The sequence below is a fragment of the Leptonychotes weddellii genome, chromosome 2, assembly GCF_054177405.1.
Source record: "Leptonychotes weddellii isolate Sample4059 chromosome 2, ASM5417740v2, whole genome shotgun sequence".
Taxonomy (NCBI): Eukaryota; Metazoa; Chordata; class Mammalia; order Carnivora; family Phocidae; genus Leptonychotes; species Leptonychotes weddellii.
Window position 1 is genome coordinate 119,145,775 of NC_138370.1, and position 27,063 is coordinate 119,172,837.

Sequence of the window (27,063 nt, forward strand, 5' to 3'; positions counted from 1 at the left end):
GCCGTGAAGCACCAGGTTAGGTTTTCATTAAATCCGAGGAGTCCTTGTCTGCTTCATGGGAGTAAATAATTGAGAAGTACAAATACTTGTGGCTTTTGGTGCTGATTCCTTGAAAGGGAACTGGGTGACCCTTGGCTATCACGGGCTAATGGTTACTGGTAGTAAACGGAAGGCAGCAGGGGTGCAAGATTCACGGGGTGGGGGGCTTCCATTGCGTTCATTTGTGCTGTAGCCACAGCACTGTGAGATCTTAGCCTGGTCACTTCGTTCCACCTTCCAGGGTTTGCACATTTATAAAAACAGGAGCTTGGAACAGACTGGGCTTTGACCTCTTCCATGACTGTTTTTGCAGTCGTTGCTAATCACGTAGGACACACATTCTCCCACCTAGTTACAGCCTTTAAATTCTTCTCACTCACCCTCAGGCCGCGAGGCACCCACTTCTAATTGATTGCAGCTGGAAAGTGAAATGAAATCTATTTTTCATCCCGGACCAGATGATTTCTATGATCCTTTTGAACTTTCAACATTTTCTGATTTTTCTGAAATCCCCAAGTTTTTGGCCAGCCATCTCCCCAAATCACTTTATTAGGATGGTTTCAGTAGTGATGAATAGGTGGAGAAATCAAAGAAAATTCATGGTTCTTGGCAGAAAAAATAAAAAAAAACTCAACTCCCGGGGCATGATAGAGTTCCACCTGTGATCCTGCTCACAAAGGACACTGTATGGTTTTTAACCATCTAAAGCTTTTTTAAGCCAGAAGTAGGTAACCAAATTCAGATGGACAGTTCCCTCCAAGCTATCAGGTAAAACTTTGAGGCGCTTCTCATCTCGGGTCCCAGAGTCTCGGTTTATGGACATTTTGAGTTTCTCAGGGCAAGGGTAGATGGGCTCTTTTTTTACCTTCCTACCCAGGACGACTCATTTGCAAAGATTATATTGCACAAGAATTGTACTCATAGAAAACCGGCAATTTGAAGAGGACAGAAACACACTTTGTCCACTGTCTTATAAAATGTTAACATGGAGTTATTTATTTAACAGTGATTTCAACTAAGCGTGGAGCATTTGTGTTAATGCTTACATCCCATAGTTCCCGATCCTTTGGCTGTTCTGACCTTGTCCTGCCTCAGCGAGAGGCATGGCAGTGATGGTGCAGGTAGTGATGGATCTCCCAGAGTGATCCTCAGTAATCAATTTCTTCCCATTGCTGGCTGTTTTTTCCCTTTTGCATTCTCCCTCGGCATTGGTTTGTGGATGGGATAGAGGACAAAATGCTGAAGCTTGTCTTCTGTTTCTTTTTCTTTTTTTTTTCTTTTTAAAGATTTTATTTATTTATTCATGAGAGACAGAGAAAGAGAGAGAGGCAGAGGGAGAAGCAGGCTCCCAAGGAGCAGGGAGCCCGATGCGGGACTCGATCCCAGGACCCTGGGATCATGACCTGAGCCGAAGGCAGTCGCTTAACCATCTGAGCCACTCAGGCGCCCCTTCTGTTTCTTTTTCTTGATGCTTCCTTCCCTAAATGCTGTTTTCATCTGCCAGGTTGTCCTAAGAGTAGATTTTTTTTCCCCAACACCCCACCCCGTGGCCCCCCTTGCCGAGGCACGCGCACATGTTATGAAGCCGTGGTCCCCACTAGCTGGAGTTGGAGCAGATGCACGGGGCTCCACACCCCTCCCCCATCCGGATGCAAATATCTTTTGGCATCTCAAAAAGAAGGATTAGCCCAGGTTGTGTCCTCCTGCAGCCTCCATACACCCTGTCCCCGTCAGTCCAAACCCTGGAGTTGGCTTCCCGCATTGTTTGCCTTCTGAAACTCTCAGTCTGGCAGCTCCTGAATGCCTCCATTGTCCAGACATGCTGCCAGAAACCGAGAGTCTGTTCTCAGGGTCCCAAGCTCTGTCCCTAGGAATCCGGGGAATAACTTAATAGCCTCTAGCCTCTACTGAGCACCCTCTAACAAGGGCTGTGTGAGTTGCAAAGCATACAAATGGAGAGAACCAGCACTCTCCTTTCTGTTGCCCAAATCAGGGGCCCCTCAGCCCACATGTTTGCTGACAACAGAGGCTTTATAGAGCCCCCACCCCAAAAGAATTTGACACAAAGGGGTGAAAATCGACAGCTTTGGATCTCCCAATAGAAGCTGGAGAGTCAGCGTTATATTTCTGGATTTACATACGTACATCTGTACATACATCTGTAAACACACACACACGCACACAATGTACTTTAATCCTAGGCCTCTCTTAAAATTTTACTTTTTCAACATCTGTTTTGATTATCTCCTGTTATACCCATCATTAGTCCAGTATTTCTCGTATGTGATGTAATTCTCCCAGCCAACTTTGAAGGCTTGCCCATTTCTACCTTAGGATGACTGACACTTGACTCAGTGAGATAAAGCAATCGGAAGCTCAGTTCTCTTCCCCACATGTGAAGGAGTGATCTCTAAGTATGGCAGCTGGAGACTTGGATTCAAATCCAAACTGGATCCTTTGATCTAAGCATTTTATGGTGTTCAACTGAATGAGATTGGTACTCACCCGTATGCATACATGTGTTACTCAAAGAGCAATTCACCTATTTTTAAAATAACCTATTCCCTTGTTGCTATTAAAGCTTACTTTTCTTCTGGACAGCATATTACTAACACTGTGTTTTCTCCTTTTAAAATTCATTTTAGGAAAGCATGCCTCAGACTCCTCCCTTTTCAGCAATGTTTGACAGCAGTGGTTACAACCGAAACCTCTATCAGGCTGCAGACGACAGCTGTGGAGGGTTGTATTACCATGACAACAACCTCCTCTCCGGGTCTCTGGAAGCACTCATCCAGCACTTAGTACCTAATGTGGATTATTATCCAGATGTATGTATCCCTATTCCTCTGAAACACATCCTTGGTATTCTTCAGAATATCTGGGTTGCTAAGAATTTTTCCCAAATAAGAAAATGCGTATTGATTATTGAGTATTTTGAGATCAAGTTGAGCCTGCTTATGATTCAGATTTTGGTTATTGTCTGCATATCAGTTTCTTTTCACGGCTGGTACCACACTGTAGACGGTCAGATACCATCTAAGTGAAGTATCTGTAGGTTTAATTCATGCATATACATTGGTCATTACATAGAAACACCAGAGGACATTGGATACTCCTAGAATACTTAATGCCTTGTTTTGTTTCCAAGACCATCACTATGCTGAGAAAAGTGAAGTTTGACAGGAAAACTTCATAGAAAGGAGATCAACAGTCATATTCAAGATGCAGTTCTTTATAGGTTGCTTATGTTTTACTTTGATAGCTGGTGTTTATATAGATGATACTTTCTTTTTTTTTTATTTTTTAAAAAGATTTTATTTATTTATTTGACAGAGAGAGATATAGCGAGAGAGGAAACACAAGCAGGGGGAGTGGGAGAGAGAGAAGCAGGCTTCCCGCGGAGCAGGGAGCCCGATGCGGGGCTTGATCCCAGGACCCCGGGATCATGACCCGAGCCGAAGGCAGATGCTTAACGACTGAGCCACCCAGGCGCCCCTAGTTGATACTTTCTAATCTAAGGAATTCATTTACATTTTCTCTACGGCAATTCCAAGAGGCCGGAGAGGAGAGCACTGAAATTCAGAATGTTGAGTAATCCGCACACGGTCTCACCCCCAGCATCAGCAATCAAACTTAGGTTTTTCTGTTTCTGGGCAAGTGGTGTTTTTCTCCCCCTTTGCTTGTGCCACAGCTGCCCCTGTTACTCAACAGCAGCTGGTTGTTGATAAGGGTTTCATGAAATGATCTAGACACTGGATTCATGTGTTTTTATAAATATAATAATGACCTTGGTGTGCGAAGGACAGTTTGTGCTTGCCACTGTAATTCACCATAGTGTTTCTTCCTGAGTTATCTCTCTGTGTGATTTGTTACATAGCATTTTGAAATATGTTGCCACACAGGGAAAACTTGTAATCAAAAGTAAAAGGAATCCCTTGTTCAGCCCTGTAAGTGTTTATGAGCTAGTAAAGATGCCTGGCGGGGAGGGGGCTTAAAAAAAAAAACAAAAACCCTGGAATTTCTCTTTTCACTGGGAGTCTGAAACTATTATAACAAATAAACCCTGCTTCGTTACTGGCTTCTTGGGAGACAATGTAGTTAAAGAAAAGTGTATAGTGTGATACTGTGTTTTATCAAATTGCTTAGCCTTTGAGCAAGGAAACAGATTACTTGAAAGCCCGCGTTTGAATGTTCTGGCACAAGCTTACAGACACTGCTGTGTGCCACGCTGGACACACTGGAGACTTCTTGAGCTCTTGTGGTTGGGTGTTTTTTTGGTTTCCACTGAGTTATCATAATATTTGGACCCAGAACAAGATTCTGTATGGGTGGTATATTTAAGTTAGATCTATTTCTCTGGGCTGAATTTCATTCTTCTTACCTAGAATGAGTTATGTGTCCTGGTGTCCTGGCTCCCAGAGGAGAGATGTGAAAGTGTGCTTTGAATAATTTCAGTAGATAAACTAATCTTGTACTTCTGTAATTTTTAGTATGGTTTAAGGGAAGAGATACATTAGAAGGCAAAGGAAAAATCCATCTTAAGGTGTTTTACTACGAAGCATTACTTTTGAAACTGCAGCATATTAACTTTGATCAACAGAACTTAATGAAATAAGATGTATAAACTATAGGAAAGATACTAGTTTCGGAGAGAATGTAACTGTAATGATTTTTTTTCTCTTGCCACAGAGAACATACATATTTACCTTCCTACTCAGTTCTCGGTTATTTATGCATCCGTATGAGTTAATGGCCAAAGTTTGCCACTTATGTGTTGAGCACCAGAGACTAAGTGATCCTAATAGCGATAAGGTAATGATGTGTTTTGAAATTTACCATTTTGTCTATTAGGCATGGTAACTCTGCCGCTTAGATTTTGTGAAGTTGGTTTCCTTCCCCCCAGGCTGAAGGGCATTAATGGTATCATGGCTGTGCAAAGGGCACTGGGAATGGGCTACAGAACACAAGATAGGATTGGACACTGGAATTATTAGTGTTCACTTTCATCTAAGATCTTTATTTCTCTAACATTCTTGGTCCTACTGAAACATTTCAATATATAAAAATACTGCAATGTTAATACCCAAGAGAAAAGCCTTTGAAATGTGTATGCTGGTCATTATGATCAGTGTGGTTGAATTTTTTAAAATAAACTATCATGTCCTTCATGCCAAACAAACAAATGCCCACAATATAAATTTAAGGCCATGGAAGATCCCTAGGTCCTGCCTTAAGCTGGTGGTACTTGGCATTGACTTGGGGAAGGGGGACTAGACTTCTTCTTCAACCCCAAAGACTTTGTACTAGAAGTTTTCCAGTGACTCTGTTCGCAGTTATTGATTTGATGCAGTCCATGGTGATAGAGATCACTGAATGAGATTTGCTTTTTCTCCCCAGAACCAGATAAGAAAAATTGCACCCAAAATCCTTCAACTCCTGACAGAATGGACGGAAACGTTTCCTTATGATTTTCGGGATGAAAGAATGATGAGAAACTTAAAAGATCTGGCTCACCGAATAGCTAGTGGTGAGGAGGTTGGTATCCTGAATTTTAGCAAAAGCACTTGAATTTCCAGGGCCAAGCCTTGGTGGGAACTGGTGCTGAATTATGTATCACAATCTTCGCTTCTTCCTTTCTGTGTTGCCTTTGGGCAAGTCTTCGACGTAGCATAGTGGCCTGTTTGGTGTGTCGAATGGGAATGATTATACAATCCCACTTCTAAGGGCTATCATCTGGAGTTTTATGTGATTAATTTGGGGGTATGTTCATGTCAATCTGTGCATAGGATTCACATTGCAAGTGTGTTTCAATTTTACTTATACTCTTCTTCCTTCTAAAAAGATTTCACATAGAAAGTTACATATCATGTATGATAATACATATCATATGAATAGATCTAAACACAAATAGATATCAAGTAAATAACATAGTAACATATTAACAGATAACAAGTTGTACATTGATACATAGTACTTTGTACTATGGAAGGGAGAAAACAAATAGGCTCATGTTGAGAAGCAGTCTAGTAGGACAGGACTGCTGTGATTTGAGCATAAACTCCAGGTAAAAGAGAAATACAGATGGTTATGTGATTTTCACCATCAGGAAAGAGAAAACCTACTAATTCTTCAGGGCATTAAATGGAGGACTTTATCTAGGGGGCGTAGAATGAGATTGGGGAAACTGCTCTGTATAGTTTTAATAACAAATGCTCCTTGATAAAAAAAACTGAGGCTACACAATTAATGTGTCATTAGCTAAGGTCATTCTTCTGGAGAGAAGACAAAGAGAAAAAGATCCAAGTCTCTTGGTGCTTGGAAGTTGGTTCAAGGCTAGCACCTAGGATAGGTGGAGAAAGAAAGTGAGTCTCTTGGATACTCTTTCATAAATATCATTTCCCTCATTCGAGCCTTTGATAAGAATTAACTAGCTGTAACAAATTCAAGGTGATCTTCTTTGAAGCAGGCCTGGAGGGCTGATATTTTGTGTTGAGGCTTGTTGGGCAAGGGTGTCTTTGTAGTTTCCATGCTGCCAGTGAGCCCCTGGAACAAGTTTCTTAGGCGCAGATACAACACTTTCACACAGGAAAAGACTGATGAAGCATTTGGCAGATGCAGAGATGTCTTGTTTCATTCATCTTAAAATGAATTTTCCCATTACAAGTACCATCCTTGAGAACTCACTCTTTCAGTGGTGTGCTGTAAAGATGTAACAAGATACCCTATCTATTGTGTCTACTTCTGGTGAATGTATTTTAATACCATTTCTCCCCCACCTTAAAAAATTATATAAGATTTGCAATTAAAAAACTTTACTTGCTTCCCTACAGTTATGTCCTCCTGAAAATGGATTTAACCCTTTTACTGCTCCCTTATGACATTCTATTAAACCCTGGTGCTCAAGACAGCCATGATTTATATCTGTAAGGCTGAATGAGTGGTTTCCTGAGTCGTTTTGCAAGTTATGACTGTTAAAATTATTTTGCCAGTTTGCCTGTGACAGGTTCTAGCCAGGTATGAATTGGCAGGTCCCTCACTCACAAAGGCAAAAGTCCAGTATCCCAGGGCAGTTTTGTAGTCAATCTTACATTAGAGGAGTTATATCTATTGGGTTGCTTGGCAGGGTCAATCCTGGCTCAGTGAACTTAGTTTAGGACAAGATGCTCAAAAGATTAGTGGCATCATAAGGACTTTTTCTTACATGAAGGCTGAGTCTGGAGTCGGTCAGTACTGCATTTTAGTTAAGTTGTATTTAGGTGCTTAACCTGATAGTCAGTCAACTGCCCTTCCCTCTATTGCCTTTTTAAAAAGTAGGAATAGTCCCTTGATCCTTTCCAAAGGAACACCTTAAAAATCTTTTTCAGATAAAAAGTTAGCGTTCTGAAAGTGCCAGATGGGTGGCCTTTTGTTTTTCTTGTCGTGGTAGTCAATGAGGGAGATCCTTTCTATCTGTGTCAGCCAGATTGGATCCAGTCCGTTTTTTTTGTCAGACTCAAGCCACTCTAGGGTTGGGGGGAAATACAAAGGGCCACACCACCTTCTAACCTGGCTTCCTGTCAGCACTCCTCTGTTAATAGCAAATCCTTGATAAACCTTGAGATTTTCAGATGGTTTTGAGTGTGAAAAGAGGAGATGAGAAGGTAAGCCAGGTCAAACCAAGGAATTGATTAACCTAGGGATCGAACAGCCGAGAGTCGCCTACCTTGATCAGGTTGGGTTTTAGCAGGAGAGACTGTTCCTTTGGCTCCTTCAGTCCAGTATTCAGAATCATGGCCACACTTGGCATCTGGTTGATCTGAGTGTGCTTCAGTGTGTTCCCTCAATTCCTTGCCTCTTCTCCGATTCCTGTAAATTGTAGAGGTAACTGCTCTGTGTTAACATCCCTGTCAGCTCTAAAATTCTGCGATGGATGCTCTTTCCTCAGTTCTGTGCTTGGCAGGCCACGTATCTGTGATGTGCTCAAGTGTCTCTCCTCAGAGAGACCTTCCCTCACCATCCCAGCCACAGTCACCCTGCAACTCTCTCATTGTTGGCTTTCACCACTGTTTTCTTCATAGCACTCTGTGGTTAGTAATTACTTGCTTTTTTTTTTATGACTTGTTTTTCCCCCGACTCCTTGCTGTGCCCCTTTTGTTCATCATATCATCCTTAACTACTAGCTCAGTGCCTGGCATTTCACAGGTATTCAGTAGTGTTTGAATGACTGACTGACTGAATGAATGAACGAACTAATCAGTTACTGGAAGAGGAAAAAAATATTTCCCTCCACAGGAAGGAGTATGGACTTGGGTTGAGACTTGTTGCTTCTTGCCCGAGACTTTAGGAATTTTTTTGGCAGTCAATGAATCCAGGTGCTCCCTATACATAATTTTGTCGGGTTCTGCTGAATCTGCTAGAACAGTTCTGCATAATTTGGCTTAATATGTTTCCCCTCTGGGGATTTGCCCAAAATGAAGTGGTTTATTAGGACTTGCCTGCAAGAAACATGAAATGGAGCTAATGATTGAATTACATGACAAATGACTACAGTGGGTAAAATGCAATTTTCTCTTCCTTAAGGGGCTGGTCTTTATTCTATCTTTATTTGCCAGGTAATTACTGTCACTGGCATTTTAAGTTATAAAAAAGAATTAAGTGCATGTTTAGCAATTCATGACTCAGTAAGGAAGCATGCTTAACAACACAAAGCTTGGAATGAAATCAAATGGCAGCAGGAAACTTTTAAAAGAGGTCATACATACATACTCTCTTTCTCTGTGTGTCTCTTTGTCTCTGTCTCTGTCACACACACACACACACACACACACACACACACACACACAAGTTCTTAATTATTGAATAGCTTTACCCTACACCCTTTTGTATACATTTTCCCCTTATAGCTTCCTGCCTTTTGCTCACTAGCTGAATCCTTGACTGTACATCCCTCAACCTCTTCCCTTAAAAAAGCATATTTTAAAGTGTAGAATAATAATCTTTCACCAGATATGCCAGTAGAGCATAGATTGTGACACTTTGCTACATACCAGAGTCACCTGGGAATATTTATTATGACATTTGGGACAGGGGGCTGAAGAAACCATTTAAGTTCATAGATTTTTAGTGTAACTCAAGATGATGAAAGCAGAAGAGCAAGGGAAATAGGGACAAGGGATTTATTTTATTTTGTTTTATTTCTATTGTTTTTATTGAGGTGTAATTGACATATAATATTATATTAGTTTCAGGTGTACAACATGATGATTCAATATTTGCATATATTGTGAAGTGATCACAATAAGTATTACTAACATCCATCACCACACAAAAAATTACAGAATTTTTTTCCTTGTGATGAGAACTTTAAGATCCATTCTCTTAGCAAATTTCAAAGATGCAGTACAGTATTATTAACTATAGTCACCATGCTGTACATTACATCCCCATGATTATTTATTTTATAACTACAAGTTTGTACCTTTTGACCAGCTTTACCTGTTTTGCTTTACCCATCCCCTGTCCCCTACTTCACCCCACCATGAGGGATTTAAAATAGCCCTTAATTCAATCTTGAACTCCTTCAAATTCCAAAGAAAAAGACATTTTCTTTGAGTGACAAGCATATTACCAAATAGATAGCATCTTCTAAATTGATAACCTTAACGCTAGGTGGAAGATAGGTTTTTTTGAAGGTTCAACTTTTTTTTTTTTTTTAAAGATTTTATTTACTTATTTGACAGAGAGAGACACAGCGAGAGAGGGAACACAAGCAGGGGGAGTAGGAGAGGGAGAAGCAGGCTTCCCGCGGAGCAAGGAGCCCGATGCGGGGCTCGATCCCAGGACCCTGGGATCATGACCTGAGCTGAAGGCAGACGCTTAATGACTGAGCCACCCAGGCACCCCAAGGTTCAACTTTTTAAACACTTAGGTATTTCATTGATGATTTAGGGTGGTCTGTGAATAATAGAGAAAAAAAAAAAGGTCATCTAATGGATCAGTTTAAAGAACTAAGTGGAATATATGCCAGATAAGTAGAGAGAAAGAAAAGAAAAAGAAGGCTGTGTATGCTCTTTTGCCTTGACTAAATAAGAATTGATCATTTCCAGATGCATTTGTAATTTTCCTTAAGTATGCAAATATCTATCCATTTGAGTTTTCATAATTTGCTCCAGTAAACCAAATTGCCTCTGTAAAATAATATGGTTCTTGTAGGTAAGATTGCCATTCAGTTTTCAAATAATTCATCTCAGAAAGTAATACTGTGTAGTACCTTTTAAAAAGGGTCTGACTACGCAGAGGAGCATAGCCATAGGCCTTTCCACATCTCAGTTCACCGGTGCTGCCCTCCTTTGGAGCTGTTAACTTAAGGACCATGTTAGCGCGTGTGCCTTTCTCAGGTAATTTACCTACAAGGATGAATGTTGTTTGTTTGGCAGTCTGGGACTAGAAAAGGAAGAATAAAAGAACGCTGTAACTTCTATCATGATAACAGTACCCTGGGGATGGATCAATTGTGAAGTTATTTCTTTGACTTAACAAGTGTTGTAAAAAGTCAAGAGATTGACATTTATCTCTAATACGTGAATTGCTTTTGAAACCAGCTGATCTTAAGTGTTATGGCTCTAGCATGATGCAGCAGCAGACAGATGGCAACTGGTAACAGGGAGAACTGCCCCGTGGAAGAGTCTGGTTGGTTGCGAATGTTAGCACTGACTCATGAATGTGAGAGAAATGGACATGAGTCAAAGGGAGGTCAGATACCAAAAATGAATAGCCACTGCTTCCTCGTGGTAACCCATGTCCTATGTGGAAGTCAGGAAGGTGGTTGGGGGGGTGGGGAGTGGGGAGTCCGGTTGGCATCCATGCTTGTAGACTAATGAGACTGGGCATGAGAGGAGTGGGGAAATCAAGAAGGTGACCCGACAGAAAAAGTGTTAGGAAGAGGATGCTCTGAGTGGAGATCAACGTATTTTAGCCTACCAGAAGTAAAGCAGGACATTCCTATGCCGGCCCAAAGAGCAGTTATTTCTATGTAGTAGCTAATCTAAAATGTCATTGTGGGGTTTTCCTGGCTCAACCTGAATTGTACTCTCAAGAGCAGCCTGAGGAAAGAGCTAAATTTTACAGGTCTGAAAAGACACCTTATGTGTGATGTACCTCTCTCAAACTATGAGAGCCAGGCTGAATCGTCCTGTACCTGCCCTGGTGGTTCTCCAGCATCCGGGTAAAAGCACTTAAGAACACAGTCTCTGAGTTTGCATGGTGGCAAAAGTCGACGCGCAGAGCCAGGATGTAATCCTTTGCTTATCCCCCGGCAGACATACAGGAAGAATGTCCAGCAGATGATCCAGTGTCTAATCCGCAAACTGGCCACACTCAGCCAGTATGAGGAAGTCCTGGCAAAAATCAGCTCCACGTCCACAGATCGGCTCACGGTTCTCAAGACCAAGCCGCAGTCCATACAAAGGGACATCATCACTGTCTGCAGTGACCCTTACACTCTGGCTCAGCAGCTGACTCACATAGAGCTGGTAAGGTCCTTGCCACCCTTTGCTGTGGCAACCACACAAGTTGTTTATCTGCTGTCATGTTATGGGAGATTATATTAGAATAATCCAAATGGGAAATAATAGGTGTAATAGCTAGAATTCGTTTTCCTTAGACATTCAAATATGAATGTTTTTGACATTCTGGGAATTCACTTCATTTCTTTTAAGATTGATTGATTGATTGATTGATTTGAGAGAGAAAGAAAGAGAGAGAGCACAGAGGGAGAGGGAGAAGCAGGCTCCTGCAGAGCAGGGAGCCCGATGTGGGGCTTGATCCCCGGAGCTGAAGGCAGACGCTTAACAGCCGAGCCACCCAGGCGCCCCGGGAATTCACTTTAAATACTGTGAGAACAAGACTGAAGAGCGTATTTACTGACCTACCTCATCTTCCCCCTCTACTTTTCCATAACTTGCCCAGCATTTCACTATGTCCTGTAGCATTGACTTACACAAAAAATTGCCTCTGCTCAGATCTTGATGATGATGACAATATTTAGGGTTAAAGGCTTATTTATAAAAAGTAGGGGTCATGCCAAAAGTCAACAGAAGGAGTTAACAGTCCATTTCTTCTCATTTTCTTTAATAACGTTGACCTGCTGGTTTTGTGTTTCAGGAAAGGCTCCATTATATTGGGCCAGAAGAATTTGTCCAGGCATTTGTACAGAAGGACCCTTTGGACAATGACAAGGTAAATCAGGCTACCTAGAGGTCAGCTCTGAAATTGGAAATGGAATTTCTTTGTCTGTGATAGTAGGTACAAGAGGCGGAAATTTGAATTATTTTGTCTTAGGTTTTACAATCAGAAAGTTTTTTTTTTCATTAGCCACGTCTGATTCATTGCAGTTTTCTTAAGCCAGATCTTCAAGTGCCTTCATCCTATTCTTACCCTATCACAAATGTTTAACCTCTTCTTCCTCCTTATTGGGAAATTTAATAAGCAAGTAGATGCAGGATTTGTGGTGATGAAGGTAGGAGATAAAAGCATAATGGCTTTAGCAGATTAAGTCAGAAAGAAAATACAAGAGAATGCTATGCTCATGATTCAACAATAACAGGGCATTAAAGACAGGATGCACATCCAGTGTGCTGAGTAAGGGTCTCTGCCTCTTTGCCTCTTGTTTTAAGGTGAACCTCTCATGACAGGTTTATTGCCCGAGTGAAGCCCACATGTAAAGCAAATAACACTGGGCATGGACTATAAAACACACATAAGAAATCCCCCCCCACCCAGTGACCTCCAGAAACATCTCAAGTTGTTAGGCCAAGACTGTATCACCCACTAATGAAAGCCCCCCTTTGGAACTTAGGGGTAACAGCTGTTTTCCGGCCTTAGAATAGCTTCCCTCAGGACAGGAAGCGAGGATTAGGTTTTGCAGAAGGCTAGTGGACTTTTTTGTTTGTTAGGTTTTTTTTGAAGGAAGGAAAGAGGGGTGTAATTAACCTGTTTAGCCTTGGCCTTGAGCTCCGAGATGAGCTGAACTCCCTTCACTTTTGAATAATGTGTCATTCACCCTACTAAAGACCATAATGGCCTAGACTTCCATTTACCTACCTTGGAAGATGTTTAGTTTCTTGCTACATGATGCTCCAAAATTTTGTCCTAGACTGAATTTTAAGAGAAAATGTTCTAGTCCCCTGCTCTCTCAGCTTCTTCTTGCTGTGTTGCTAGCAATTGGCAGTCACACCCCATTAATCAGTCAAGATGGTTTTAGAATGCAGCCAAAACCCTTTGAATTGTGCTTCTGAGGACAGTTCCCACGGAGAGTAACTTAGTTTCCGGAGAGGGAGGGGCACCATTTTGAATGCATCAGAGTACCTTTCTAGATCTTTTGGGATTCACTGGACTGTACGAAGAGATTGTGATATTTCTGTAAAGGGAGTCAAGAATGTTAGTGATTTTCTCTCTCTCTGTCCCCCATCCCCTTGTCTTAGAAAGCTGTCTTGCTCAATAAACTGGAATAAAGGCCCATATCTGACAAAAATGAGAGCCTAATCCACTCTTTTTTTTTTTTGTCTCCGACTCATCTGCTCACTTTGCTCTCTCTGTAGAGTTGCTACAGTGAACGGAAGAAAACACGAAACTTAGAGGCTTACGTGGAATGGTTCAATCGCCTCAGCTACCTGGTTGCCACAGAAATCTGCATGGTGAGGAAATGAATTTTCTCTTTCTCCTCACTTTAATATTTTTTTATACTTATTTTACATCTGTTGGGTCTACGTGTTGGATCACTGCCCTCTTCCCCCCCCCCCCTTTTCTATACAGCCTGTAAAGAAGAAACACCGAGCAAGAATGATTGAGTATTTCATTGACGTAGCTCGGGAGTGTTTTAACATTGGCAACTTCAATTCCCTGATGGCGATAATCTGTGAGTGTTTTCTGAAAGATACGTGTCCTTTATTTGTATAGGTTCTGTGAAATGTGTCTACTAGAAATATACACGTAGTACAGTTTTATTAATGAAAACTGCTTTTTAATCCTGAATTGTTTTAGAAAGTTCAGAATGCTTTAAATATCACCGTCGTACAAGTGTGTACACTCTTTTTGACGTGTATGAGACTTCATGGAATACATCCAGTCAGTTTGTCCTCATCTGAATATTTATCGATAGAAGCTCATAAGTGAGAGATTTGCCCAAATGAAGGATTTTAAAAAGTGTTTGGGCATTATAAGTGTGTCAAGCATTATAGAAATGTATAATCTGAGACTACACTGTATGGTTCTATCAGCATGGATTGGAGGGTGGCCTGAGAAACTGGAACGTCTCCTGACTGCCTGTGGTCCTAGTACTTACCACCCACAGCACCTTATTACCCTGGTGTACGAACTCTGCTCCTCCTTTGTAACATGGGGATTTTAACACCAGGGACCGTGTTTCTTTTCATTCATCCTATAAACGTAGTGCATGGGGTCATGCCACAGTTATTGATAGTGACTCTTTCATTTAAAAATACGCTAATTTATATGATAAATCGTATGTTTATCCTACACATTGTAGGTATTTAGTAAATAGTTGAGTATTTACCTGACCCTTTAGAGTCAGAGTCAATTTGAAGTCAGAGAATCTACCAAATGAAATTCAATGCTTTTGATCCTGATAACTCCCCACCCCTCACCAATTCTGTTTTCCATTTTCTTTTTGACATAATTTTCCTATTTTCTCCCTGAAAATAACTCACCAAATTTTGGCTCTTTGGTTTACTTCTTGAAAGTAGTGAACAGAAAGATCATCTAAATCAGGGACCTGAATGAAAGTCCACAGTCTGGGTAATAGAAGATTACTTAATTTTCCCCCTTATACCATTAAGAAAATGTCAAGACAAGGCATGTCATGGGAGAAAGTATTTATAATACATTATAGCTGAAAAAGAACTTGTATCTAGACTCTATAAAGGACCCTATGAATCAATAATAAGAAGACACATAACCCAATGAAAAATGGGGCAGATACTTAGATATGTCACAAAGGTATGCTTTCATATACTTATTGTTATATTATAGATGATAAGTGTATGAAAATGTGTCCCATATCATTAGTTATCAGAGAAATACAAATTAAAATCATAGTGTAAAACCATTTCACACACTGAAATGACTGAAATTAAAGGACTGGGTGAACCAAATATTGTTGAGGATGAGGATCAAGAGGAATTCTCGTATATTATTGGTGGGAGTATGAAATGGTATTTCTACTGTGGAAAACTGGCAGTTTGTTGTTTTTTTTTTTAATCAAGTTAACTTACACTTAGTAATGAACACTTTTTTAGAGAATAACTTCAAATGACTTCTCTTATTTGTCTGTTTCAACTTTTTCTCCCCCTGCCCCCGACTCCATTTTAAACGGGAAGCTGGCATGAACATGAGCCCAGTGTCTCGACTGAAAAAAACATGGGCCAAAGTGAAGACTGCAAAGTTTGATGTTCTTGAGGTATGTGAAGCTTATGCCTTGCTGTTAACATTTTACACCCAGAAAGTGAAATTCTTCTATGTGAGCTTGCTCTTGATCAGGGAGTACTACAGAGAGGAAAGCCCATCTCTCCTTAGAGACGTAGGGAATGGAAGGGGGTTAGAATTGGCAGAGGGGGGAATAAATCAGGTTGTAGACCAGCCCTTTCATAGATAAAGGTGTCCATTTTGGGGTGAACTGATTGAAGAAATGGTGACCTGTCAGTTACATATCCCATTGTTTGCCAGGATGGAATTTGGATCCTGAACCATTGGGAGTTCTACTTCAGGGTGGGCTAACTTCATTTATTTACAGTGTCCCAGGGGAAGAGTTCCCATCCCTATAGAAATACTCATTCACCATCCTTTCAGCAAATTTAGCTAACCTATGCAAAAGCTCTTCCAGGATAATTCTGAGGATAGTAAGAAATACATAAAGTCATTTGTGTTTGGGTCATACTAATGTCATTATCACCTTGGCATATTGGTGCTTTGAATCAGCAGTCTTTGGAGATAATAAAAAAATGTTCTTTCCTAAGTTTTCCTCCAAATTGGGAAGTATCATTGGATATATTGCTTTTTTTCATATTATCTAATAAATGTCTTTTCCTTCTTATAAGATAGTATGCTTCAACTATTTGTGAACGATTTGTTAACAAATGCAAAGAACAAGTTCACTACAAAGGGTTGGATCCCTATGCATGGCCAACCATCAACTGACCCATTAACATTCAAATGAAACTTGGAAATGGTTTCTTACGCTGGTGTTTGATTCTTTGTTATCAGTTTTAAGTTTAGTGTCCACAGTGAACCTGGAAAGAATTTGGTCTAGGTTTGACATTATTGAAGCTGACATCAGCTTATCTAAATGAACCAAGCCTCAGCAAAGAAAACATTTGTGTTATGATGTGTTTTATGCCTACGTGTGTGTATGAGAGGGGTAGATCCTATCCTTAATGAGTTCTCTCACCTATTGCAATCTTTTTTTTAAAGATCTATTTATTGATTATAGAGAGAAAGAGAGAGCTAATGGGTAGGGAGGAGGGAGAGGGAGAGAGAAATCCAAACAGACTGGACTGAGCATGGAGCCCTACACGGGGCTTGATCTCAGGACCCTGAGGTCAGGGCCTGAGCTGAAACCAAGAGTCAGGCACTTAACCAACTATGCTACCTAGGCACCCCTTGCCTATTGCAATTTTTTATGTAGGGTTAAAAGTATGATCTTGCAAACTTTCTGCTGGTGAGAAGTAAATGATTAATACTCTTCTCTCTTTTGTGGACAGCATCAGATGGACCCTTCAAGTAATTTCTACAATTACCGAACAGCTCTTCGTGGGGCAGCACAAAGGTCTTTAACTGCTCACAGCAGCAGAGAGAAGGTATGTGCTTAAAGGAGTTTTATTCATGGTAGAATTGCCATGTGTTGCATAAATGCCACGTGAACTAATGTCCCAAGCTTCCTTTACCTGTTCAGATCTAAGAGAGAAGTTGATACACTATGGAAATTTTTATGCTTTGCCACAGAGAGAAGGGGAATGCTAAAGGAAGGTACCATGTTATTATCCATTATAAATGGATATTACTATGTCATTATTGCATTATTTAAATGATCATTTTGTAATATGTCTTAGTTGTTTTTCAAGCAATAAATTAAGTCATATGTTAAGATGACTGATGACATTAGAGTAATTTGATTTAATGGAAAATAGACATTTCAGCTCTGCACAAGGTAGCTGATTTAGTGTAACCTTTCTTCTTAAAAGAATTAGCTTACCTCCCATGGTTAAGTCATTTATTTTCAGAAAGTAGGTTAGTTGCTGTAGCATTAGGCCTGCTGTTACTAATTGGGTATGTGGGTGGCAGAAAAAGTACAGGGATGATGTCTGAGAAATTAATGGTCCTTGCTCTATCTACTCTCCCCTTAAACAATTTAATACTATCCTGGATCTATCATACTCTCGACTCTGAGGGTCCTTTCTTGGCCCATGTCATTGTCCTGTTTCCTTAGGTGGAAAGGAACAGTCATTTTGACATTTAGAGATCATGTTATTTGCAAAATAAATACCTGGTTACGGTAAATGGGCTGATGAAATTGTTTGATGAAAGTTATGTTTCGCTTAGATTCTATCCATCTTTTAAGTTAAACAGTATCTTCAACAAATTTTTAGAAATGAGGGTAAAAAACATTTCAGGGCATCTCAATCCCTTCCGCAAAAAAACTTCAGCCTCAGTGATCTAAAATAAAAACAAATCACAAAAAGAAACACCACCTTTTGAAAATGTTAAATTGGTTCTCAACAAAATCCAGAATATCAGTTCTGATAACATTTGAGAGACACTGTGAATACATTATTTTTTTAAGAGACAAGGTCAGAGAGGAGGTGAAGCTGGGAAAACTATCTCAATTTAGCCTGACAGAGTGTACCAGCTTTTAAGTTTTACTTGCCCAAATCTCAGCACCCCTGTGACAAGACTGAGAAAAAATCGAATCAGAAGTTTCTTCGGCTTCAGGAAATCAGCACATGGGGGGCTGTCTACATCCTGTCATTCCCCCTCCCAGATAGATGCAAGGCTCTCTCTGCAGGACCCTCCAGGAGAGCCAGGAGGCTATAGAATCCTATCTGTAACAGGGAGCCCTGGTCAAAGTCATTCTGAAGTCCAGCCCCCCAGAGACTAGACTTGTGGGACTCTCATAGCTTTTTCCAGAGAACAGTCCAAAGTGTTTACCCTTTACTTCATTTAATAAATTCTGCCCACTTTAGTTTTATTGTTCCTTTACACCAGTTCTGTGTGAGCATATGAACTATACTCTCTAGTTCATAAAACAAATGAAATCACCACCATAAAAAAAAAAAAGACCATTGCTTTTTCACAATTGCTCTCAAAGACTGTGAATGAAAACATTTCCGGGTAAAACACATCTTTTATTCAGGAGAGTTGGGGTTTATTTTTCCTTTTTTGAAGTGAGGAGAAACTCTCTTTATTCCTAAGTAATTTAAAAATCTTTCTAGCAACATGGTTTGGGATAATAGCATCTTTTTTTTTTTTTTAAAGATTTTATTTATTTATTTGAGAGAGAGAATGAGATAGAGAAAGAGAGCATGAGACAGGGGAGGGTCAGAGGGAGAAGCAGACTCCCTGCCGATCAGGGAGCCCGATGCGGGACTCGATCCTGGAACTCCAGGATCATGACCTGAGCCGAAGGCAGTCGCTTAACCAACTGAGCCACCCAGGCGCCCTGGGATAATAGCATCTTTAATATTCTTTCAAATTGTAAGTTTATGTGGCCAGGGTGGCATATCTCTAGGTACCATATCATAGAACAAATCAATTCTGTCTTCCTCACAGAGGCCCTTAAATGATCTTTAAACAGCTATTTTTCCTATGGGTACTCATGCCTCCAGGTTTTTAACCATTCCTCATATGATTACATGGTTTTAAATCCTTTTACTGTTCCATTTATGTCTGTGGGAACTTGTTCCTGCTCAACAGCATTCATTTCTAGGTATGAAACCAATAATGCCTCTAAGGTATATTTGCCAAGTCACTGAATTAAGAATATTTTTTTTAAAGATTTTATTTATTTATTTGACGGAGAGAGACACAGCGAGAGAGGGAACACAAGCAGGGGGAATGGGAGAGGGAGAAGCAGGCTTCCCGCTGAGCAGGGAGCCCGATGCGGGGCTCGATCCCAGGACTCCAGGATCATGACCTGAGCCGAAGGCAGACGCTTAACGACTGAGCCACTCAGGTGCCCCTGAATTAAGAATATTTTGAAAGAGGGGTGCCTGGCTGGCTCAGTTGGTGAAGCGTGCATATGACACTTGATCTCAGAGTTGTGGGTTCAGGCCCCATGTTGGAGGCAGAGATTACTTAAACGAATAAAATCTAAAAAAAGAAAAAAGAATATTTTGAAAGGGAATTAGAAAACACTATTACTTGAGAAGTTCTCCCATTAAAGACATCATTGGCAGGACCTCCCAGAAACCAGGCTCATGCTCCCTCCTATTGGTAACCCATACATCTACCTTAGTGCCTGGAAATCCAAAGTCCTTATAATTTCCTGATTCTTATTATGTTAGATTTGTTATAGGGGCTGCAGATATGAAGAATACTATCAATGAGTAAATTAGAAGTTGAAGAGCCTATGAAACTTCTTTCTGGCATATGGGCATAAGGAACAGAACAGTGAAGGGAGATTACTTATATTTCTATATTCTTAGAAGAGTGATTCAAACCATTAATAGTGGATCAGTCCAGCAATTCCACTTCTGGATATTAATCCAAAGAAAACCAAAAGATCCCTGTACCCCTATGTTTATTGCAGCATGATTTACAATAGCCAAGATATGTAAACAACCTGAGTATCCACTGATGGATGAATGGATGAAGAGATTGTGGTATATATACACAATGGAATATTATTCACCCATAAAAAAAAAAAAGAAATCTTGCCATTTGTGACAACATAGATGAACCTCAAGGACATTATGCTAAGTTAAATAAGTTAGACAAAGACAAATACTAGATGATCTCTCTTATATGTGAAGTCTCTCTCTCTCTCTCTCTATATATATATGTATATATATATATGATCATCTTGCAGGCACCATAAATGTGAATATTACATAAAATATAGCCTCTGTGTCTCAGCTAGAGGCACATGACATGGAGTTATGAAAAGTTTAAATATCAGTGTGAGACAGAATGGTCAACACCACATGAATCTCACAGCCCAGCCCTGAGAATAAAGTTCTTGCTTAAAAGCTATTATACTATGCAAGTACCACATCTTGATTATAACTTAGTCTTCATTTCCCTTGGGATGACATATCCTTATTATCTTATAAGTGTATCAATAGTATTTTTCCCTTTTTATGGGCCCCATTGGTTTTTTGGGAGTGCTTAACTGAGGTCAGACCTGTATTATTTAATCCTCACCACAACTCAGTGAGGTAGTTACTATTGTTCCCATTTTAAGGTGAGGAAACTAGGCTTTCTTAGTATGTTACGCTTACATCAGGGGTTGGCAAACTTTTCCCATCAAGGGCCAGATCATAAATATTTTAGACTTTGTAGGCCATACGGCCTCTCTTGCAACTACTCGACTCTGACGTGCAGGCATAAAAGCAGACAGACAATATGTAGATGAATGAGCGAGTATGGCTTTTTTCCAGTAAAGCTCTCTGGCCACTGTAAGTTGAATTTCCTTTAATTTTCATGCTCATGAAATATTATTTTGATGTGTGGCTCCTGGGCTATACCAAAAAGGTGGTGGGCCTGGGCTGGGCCGCGGGCCACCATTTGTCGACTCCTGGGTTGTACTGCCAATAAATTGTGGGGCCACATTTTAACCCGAGGTCCAACGGAGTCCAAAACCCAGGCCTCCCCATTAGAGGTGGTCTTTCAAAGAAGCGAGGTCCAGGGTATGCTTTTTCATTGTTACGATGGCTGTTTAGTCCTAAAATAATAGAGGATTAGCCAGTATTATTTGAAGGGGAAGGTAATGAGGGGATCTTTCCTAATTCGGCTTAAGAGACTTCCATAGACAATAGCAAATGATTACAAGAATACTCAAAGATGCTGTCAAAACCACAGATTCGCTTTGGCTGTTCCAGCGACCAGTGAAATAAAAAATAACCAAAGCTTGTTTTTTAAAATGACTTTAGAGGGGGAAATCTGAATTTATCTCTAGAAGTGAAAATTGATACGTCATATTTTTGTGTATGAGCCCAAATGTATGTTTTCCAGGGCTCCCATTCATCTGGTGTAGATGTACCCTATGAGTCATGGGCTTTGGGAAACTTCAAAAACCTGCTGTTGGGTCAACAACAGAGGCCCACAACTTGTGTTTGGAGCATTGTTCGCACTGTAGCAAATTTAGAAACTTCAAAAACTTGTTGGCATTTGAGAAAAGGTGGAAGTTACCATGTCTGAGCTTTGTTCTTTGTTCCTTATGGGCTTAGTAGGATTTAGGATAGTTTCTTAGAGATTATTATTTTAGGTTAATTAAGTAAATACCACCTCATCAAATCAAAGACCCGTGGCAGGAGAGTCTTACTAGGGGTTTAGTGTTTTTCCAACAGCCATTAATTCTAATGTACACATTTATATTCCTCCTTCACTTGGACGTATCTCACAACATATTGTGCAAGGTACTGCTTAGGTGATTTCCCATGAGAACAGGTGCCTACTTGTTCTCTTCTGAAGGCCAGGTTTACCCAATAGGAAGTTTGCAGCAACTATTACCTAAAACCCTGAGCTCTCACATTATCTTGAGCAATGTCTTCAAAGGTAAAATGTTCATCTAAAAAGAAATTCATCTAAAATGTAGAAGTCTAAATGATACAACAGTACAGATCTCTAGCAGGGACAGGGGTCACACATCTTAAAAATCTTAAAATGCCTGCAGTGACAGGTGTTCTGTTAATATTTTGCTCCAACTAAGGGATTGCTAAGTGAAAAGCAAGAGTTCTTTTAGATCTTCTTCCATTGATTAGAGCTAGATCTTTTAGATTTATGATATGCTGTTGCAGTGGGGAAGACTGCAAAAGCTACATGAAGCTATCCGCCTCCTAATGCTTGTTGTCTTTGCTAGGGTTTGGTTATTAATAGCATTTGCATCTTTAGCAAAATTATGCAAGGGAGGAAACTGCTGTCATGGGCCGTGAACAAAACACTGTATCTTAATTCATTGTAGCCTATTATGTAAGCCAGCACTAATGTCCTTCATGAATTTCTTGTATTGTTTGATGAGACGCTGCATATCTATTTGCCCAAGCAAACCAAAATCTTTTCTTTTCTCTAGATTGTGATACCATTCTTCAGTCTTTTAATCAAAGATATTTATTTCCTCAATGAGGGCTGTGCCAACCGCCTTCCAAACGGCCACGTCAACTTTGAGGTAAAGGTGGGCCGCAGAATCTGAGCATGGGGAGGGGCCGGCCTCTCTGACGTTCCATCCCGGGCCAGGCAGCCTAAGCAGATTCTGAAGTTCTAGAACCCAGTTTTCTCTTTCTCTGTTGTTTTGAAAGGAAATAACACTACTGAGTAGAATAAATTAGCTGCAACGTTATTATTATCATCCAGAGGTATGTGAGTGTTTACCTGTTCCTCACAAATACCTATAGCTAGTTTTTATTAAATTAAGCAAATCATGTAGTTCAGTTGATTTGAAGCCAGAGGGGAAACATTAAATGGAATGCTCATGATTTTTGATGACCGCCTTTTCAACTCTTGTCTTTTTTCTTAGAAATTTTGGGAACTGGCCAAACAAGTGAGTGAATTCATGACGTGGAAACAGGTAGAGTGTCCATTTGAGAGGGACCGGAAGATCTTGCAGTATCTGCTCACGGTGCCAGTCTTCAGTGAAGATGGTGAGTAAGCCTCGTAGCTGGAGCTCCTACCAGCGTCCCCAAGCCCTACCATTAGGGAATGGGTGCATACTATATGCCTCGTGTCTGGTTCCTCATACAACATGAGGCCTGTCTTCTGACCTCTTCCATCTTAAGAGTTTTCTGTTGCACAGGAAACCATATGATTTATCCCTAAAATATTTGCCAGGCACTCACTCTTCACCCATAAACAGATTGTTTCCATGTTTAAACATTCTTTATAATACTAGAGCTGCAGAGCTTTGGGCACAAGTGGAAAGGTTTTGAAGGACTTTTTTCCCCCTTGTTTGGACTTGCTTCATTGGACAAAAAATGTTGACATTAAAAGTAATTTGAAAAAACAAAAATAAAAAAACCAGGTAGTTGCTACCTGCTGCTATTTGAAAAAGTAGTGGAAAATCTTGACCTGTTAAGACATTAAGGAATTTGAGGCAGAAACAGTGATTGTACTGAAAAAAATTGATGAGAAGAGAATTAAAGTTTGTAAAAGACTTAGGGATTTATTCTTTTGATCTTTTATATTCTGATATTCTCAAAATCACTAGTATTATTAACAATTTCTCACAGTAGATTGATAGTGTGTGATAATGACTGAAGTGCATTTTGCATTAATATTTTACCCACTCCAGACGGGACCTGGTTGCTATTAACCTTTACAAATAAGATCAGTACCAAGCTTTTAAATCTTTGAATGAGATACTTTTTGATTTAAAAATAAAGGAAAAAATATTAGAAGAATGAAAAAGTGGCCTGGAAATTCTGGCTTTTTAGCTATGAAAGGTGTTTTAAAAATCAAGGCTACCAGGAAAGGATCCCCCTCCCATCCCCTTCTTCATAAAGAACATAACTGTGAGCGTGTGATAGCATCATGTGGCTTGCATTTGTAAGCTGTTTCCCCCCATAAACTGTCAGTTAATTAAGTGCCTTTTTGGCCTAGAGGCCCTTGGGTTTTTGTTGAGAAGGTCAATCAGGCAAAGTGATATTTTGTGTTCTTAATGAAACTATGATGCTTCTCAGTTGTAATTGGATATGTTAAAGAGTTTTGCTTTAGGGTGTAGCTCACCTTAAACAGGAGGCGGGTGGTGGTGGGTAATATACCAGGAGAAGGCCTCAGTGTTCATGCATTCTTACTTTTTGTTGATTGTAGCACTCTACTTGGCTTCCTATGAGAGTGAAGGACCTGAAAATCATATAGAGAAGGACAGATGGAAGTCCTTAAGGTGAGTCTCTGTGCTTCTCATTGCTGTGCGGCTCGATAGGCCATGTTGGACTTACTTGAGGAAAGCCACATGCTTTCTGTAGGAAGTCCCTCCCTGTGTGTTCCGAGTCCTCTCTGCTCCTTATCTCTTGTCCCCTGAATCTTTGCGGATGAGAATCCTCATTGCCATCACTCAGTTTTATCGCCTTTCACTTTTTTTATACTGTCACACATGCGGTGACTCTGCTCTCCTTTCTTTCTCCCATTATTTACCCCATAGTATGTATGGTAGAAAGAGCACTGACTCGTTCCCTTCATCTAAAAGATAACAAGTTCAGACTCTATTTCTGAATAGTTCTAACACTAAAAGTTTATTTGACCTGAGATAAGAGACCCAAGCACCAGTTGGTTCAGTAAATCTGAGTGTGTCACTCTCTCAGCGACTGGATTTTGGTCCCCATTTTGGTTTGAGAGAAAGAGGAAGCTGGGACTTTATTTACTTATCTTTTAAAGATTTACTTATTTGAGAGGGTGGGAAGGGATAGAGGGAGAAGGAGAGACTCCCAAGCAGAGCACGGAGCCTGATGCAGGGCTTGATCTCAGGACCCTGAGATCATGACCTTAGCAGAAATCAAGAGTCGGACACTCAACCGACTGAGCCACCCAGGCACCCCAGAAGTTGGGACTTTAAACATAATTCAGAATCTATTCAAATTGAAGAATTGTGTTAATCTATTGGTATTTTCAAGCAAATGTATTTTCAAAAAAACAAGGATGGGTAATAGGTAAATGTATATTTTAACCATTTGAGATATTTTAATAGGTAAAATAGCCCAGAATTCAGTAATCGTATAATCAAAATTGCTCTATTTGTATTTCTAATAAGAGACTCTGGGAACATGTGCCTTTTTGTACCAGGGTGGATAAGCACATTTCTCTTCTTCCCAAAGTCATTTGGGAGTCTTCATTATACTTGATGTTGGGCTGTGTTTCATGAACTAGGGTATCCTAGATATATTTGGTTTGTGTGATTTCATTTGTTTCAAAGGAAAATTTAGGTTTTCTGTGTACCTCTCAGTGAAGAGGGAGGGATGCAGAGGCGATGGAATCATTAGCCTTAGAACACGTTATGGTGATAGGTAAAGGATTGGAGATGTTTCTTTTATCCCAGACACAAACGTAAAGAAGGTGTGGCCAACACCCGGAATCAAGGGAATGTAACAGGCTTGCTGGGCTGGTGCTCAAGTCTACTTTCATGAAATTGTGTGCCTGCCAGTGGCGTATTTATATTAAAATTTTGTATTACTCTGTTGGGGTTCAAGATATTTACGGCACTCTTCAGTGTTATTCATGTGTAAAACACGAGCCTCAGAGCCCATATCTTGCTGGATAAGAGCTTTAGGAATGACTCCTTGTTGTTCTTTGCCTTCCATGTTTCTCCTCTTTTTAATTCCCTTTCTGTTTTTTTGTAAGAGCCTGAAGTTGATATGGCCCCTGAGTATAGCTGAACTCTTGTGACTTTTATAGATTTTTTAAAAACTGGTAAGCAGGGAAATTGGCTATACTTAAATGATACCTGGTGTCGGCATTTTACCTGTGAAATCCAGACACAGTAAATAGTCCAAACCTCCCACATACTTTTTTTCCCAGGATTTTCTGATTGTTATTCTTTTATGCCATATTCCTAGTGGTTAGTGGTTAGTTTGGAAGGGTTCGTAAAGTCAAAGAGTTGATAGTAAAAACTAAAGATCGAATTGCACAATCTCTTCCTGTATCTATATGTACCGTACACACAATATACAATAACAGTTAACATTCTATTGGTTGAAATATGACCAGAGAATTTAGTGGAGAATTTAGAACTAGGAAGTGAAAAAGAGGGTGCCCTGTACTGGCTTAAATTCAGACACAAATCCATGAATCCGTCCGCACTTGTACTCAACTCAGAAGTGTTCAGTAATAATGCTTCTGATAAGCATTCATTGAGGGGCTAGCCCCAGCACAAATAGAGAGGACGGTATATGGGGAAATATGTATCTAAACTCAGTGAAGATGTATTCTTGGTATAACAGACGAGTTTCTACATGAAAATTGTTTTTAAGGAGACTTGAAGAACAAACTCTCCTTTGAGTCTGGGTAACAGCTGTGCACTCTGCCCTTTCCACATCCTGTGTCATCTCAAGGCCCCGCTCCAATGCCTCCCCCTCTCTGATTCATATCTCCCCAGAAGGAGTCTAAGGCAGTCTTCTCCTGTTACAAGCCAACGGGTTGTCTTGTAGTGCATTGCTTCTTATCCCTACTACAATGTAAGCCCCTTGAGGGCAAGCACAGGGTATTTCATGCCCGCTGCAGCACTGGGCCCGTGCTCCTGCCATGTTGGGGAATGACGCTGGGTTAAGGCAGGTGTTGGCCCAATCATAGCAACCACCAAGAGGATAAAGAAGAGAAAATAGGCTATGCTGGTTTGCAAAGCTGCATGTGTTAAGTGAATACAAAGACTATTCTAGGATGATAATACCTAGCTGAACCTTACATCGCATTAACTTTGAAGGCAATTAGATAATTTCCCGTAGATGCTTTTCCTGCTGACCCTAGTGCTGTTCAGTCGGACACGTAGGCTCAGCAGTGGCAATGACAAATATACCTCTGACGGTAGACACCTTTCTTGTCACTGTCTATTTACATGCTCTCAATGGACATTGGAATGTGAAGATGCTTATATTTACTGAGTAAGCCCATCTGTGATAAGACCAGTGCAGATGGCTGGTGCAGCCACTCTGGAAAACTGTATGGAGGTTCCTCAAAAAGTTGAAAATAGAGCTACCATACGATCCAGCAATTGCACTACTGGGTATTTACCCCAAAGATACAAAAGTAGGGATCCGAAGGGGTACGTGCACCCCGATGTTTATAGCAGCAATGTCCACAATAGCCAAACTGTGGAAAGAGCCAAGATGTCCA

At 40.4% G+C, this 27,063-nt stretch overlaps 1 protein-coding gene across 4 annotated transcripts in view; it reads left to right on the forward strand.

Moving 5' to 3' along the window:
• The window catches only part of RASGEF1B (RasGEF domain family member 1B), a 520,818-nt gene that overhangs the window by 491,360 nt on the left and 2,395 nt on the right, over positions 1–27,063 (forward strand). For all 4 annotated transcript variants that reach the window (XM_081812257.1, XM_081812259.1, XM_006748291.3 and 1 more), the window contains 12 exons: positions 2,685–2,867; positions 4,729–4,851; positions 5,437–5,574; positions 11,337–11,549; positions 12,181–12,255; positions 13,617–13,712; positions 13,831–13,933; positions 15,414–15,493; positions 16,794–16,889; positions 22,319–22,414; positions 22,763–22,886; positions 24,052–24,124. In XM_081812257.1, coding sequence (XP_081668383.1) covers positions 2,685–2,867; positions 4,729–4,851; positions 5,437–5,574; positions 11,337–11,549; positions 12,181–12,255; positions 13,617–13,712; positions 13,831–13,933; positions 15,414–15,493; positions 16,794–16,889; positions 22,319–22,414; positions 22,763–22,886; positions 24,052–24,124 — 1,400 coding nt within the window. The remainder of the gene's footprint in view (positions 1–2,684; positions 2,868–4,728; positions 4,852–5,436; positions 5,575–11,336; positions 11,550–12,180; positions 12,256–13,616; positions 13,713–13,830; positions 13,934–15,413; positions 15,494–16,793; positions 16,890–22,318; positions 22,415–22,762; positions 22,887–24,051; positions 24,125–27,063) is intronic.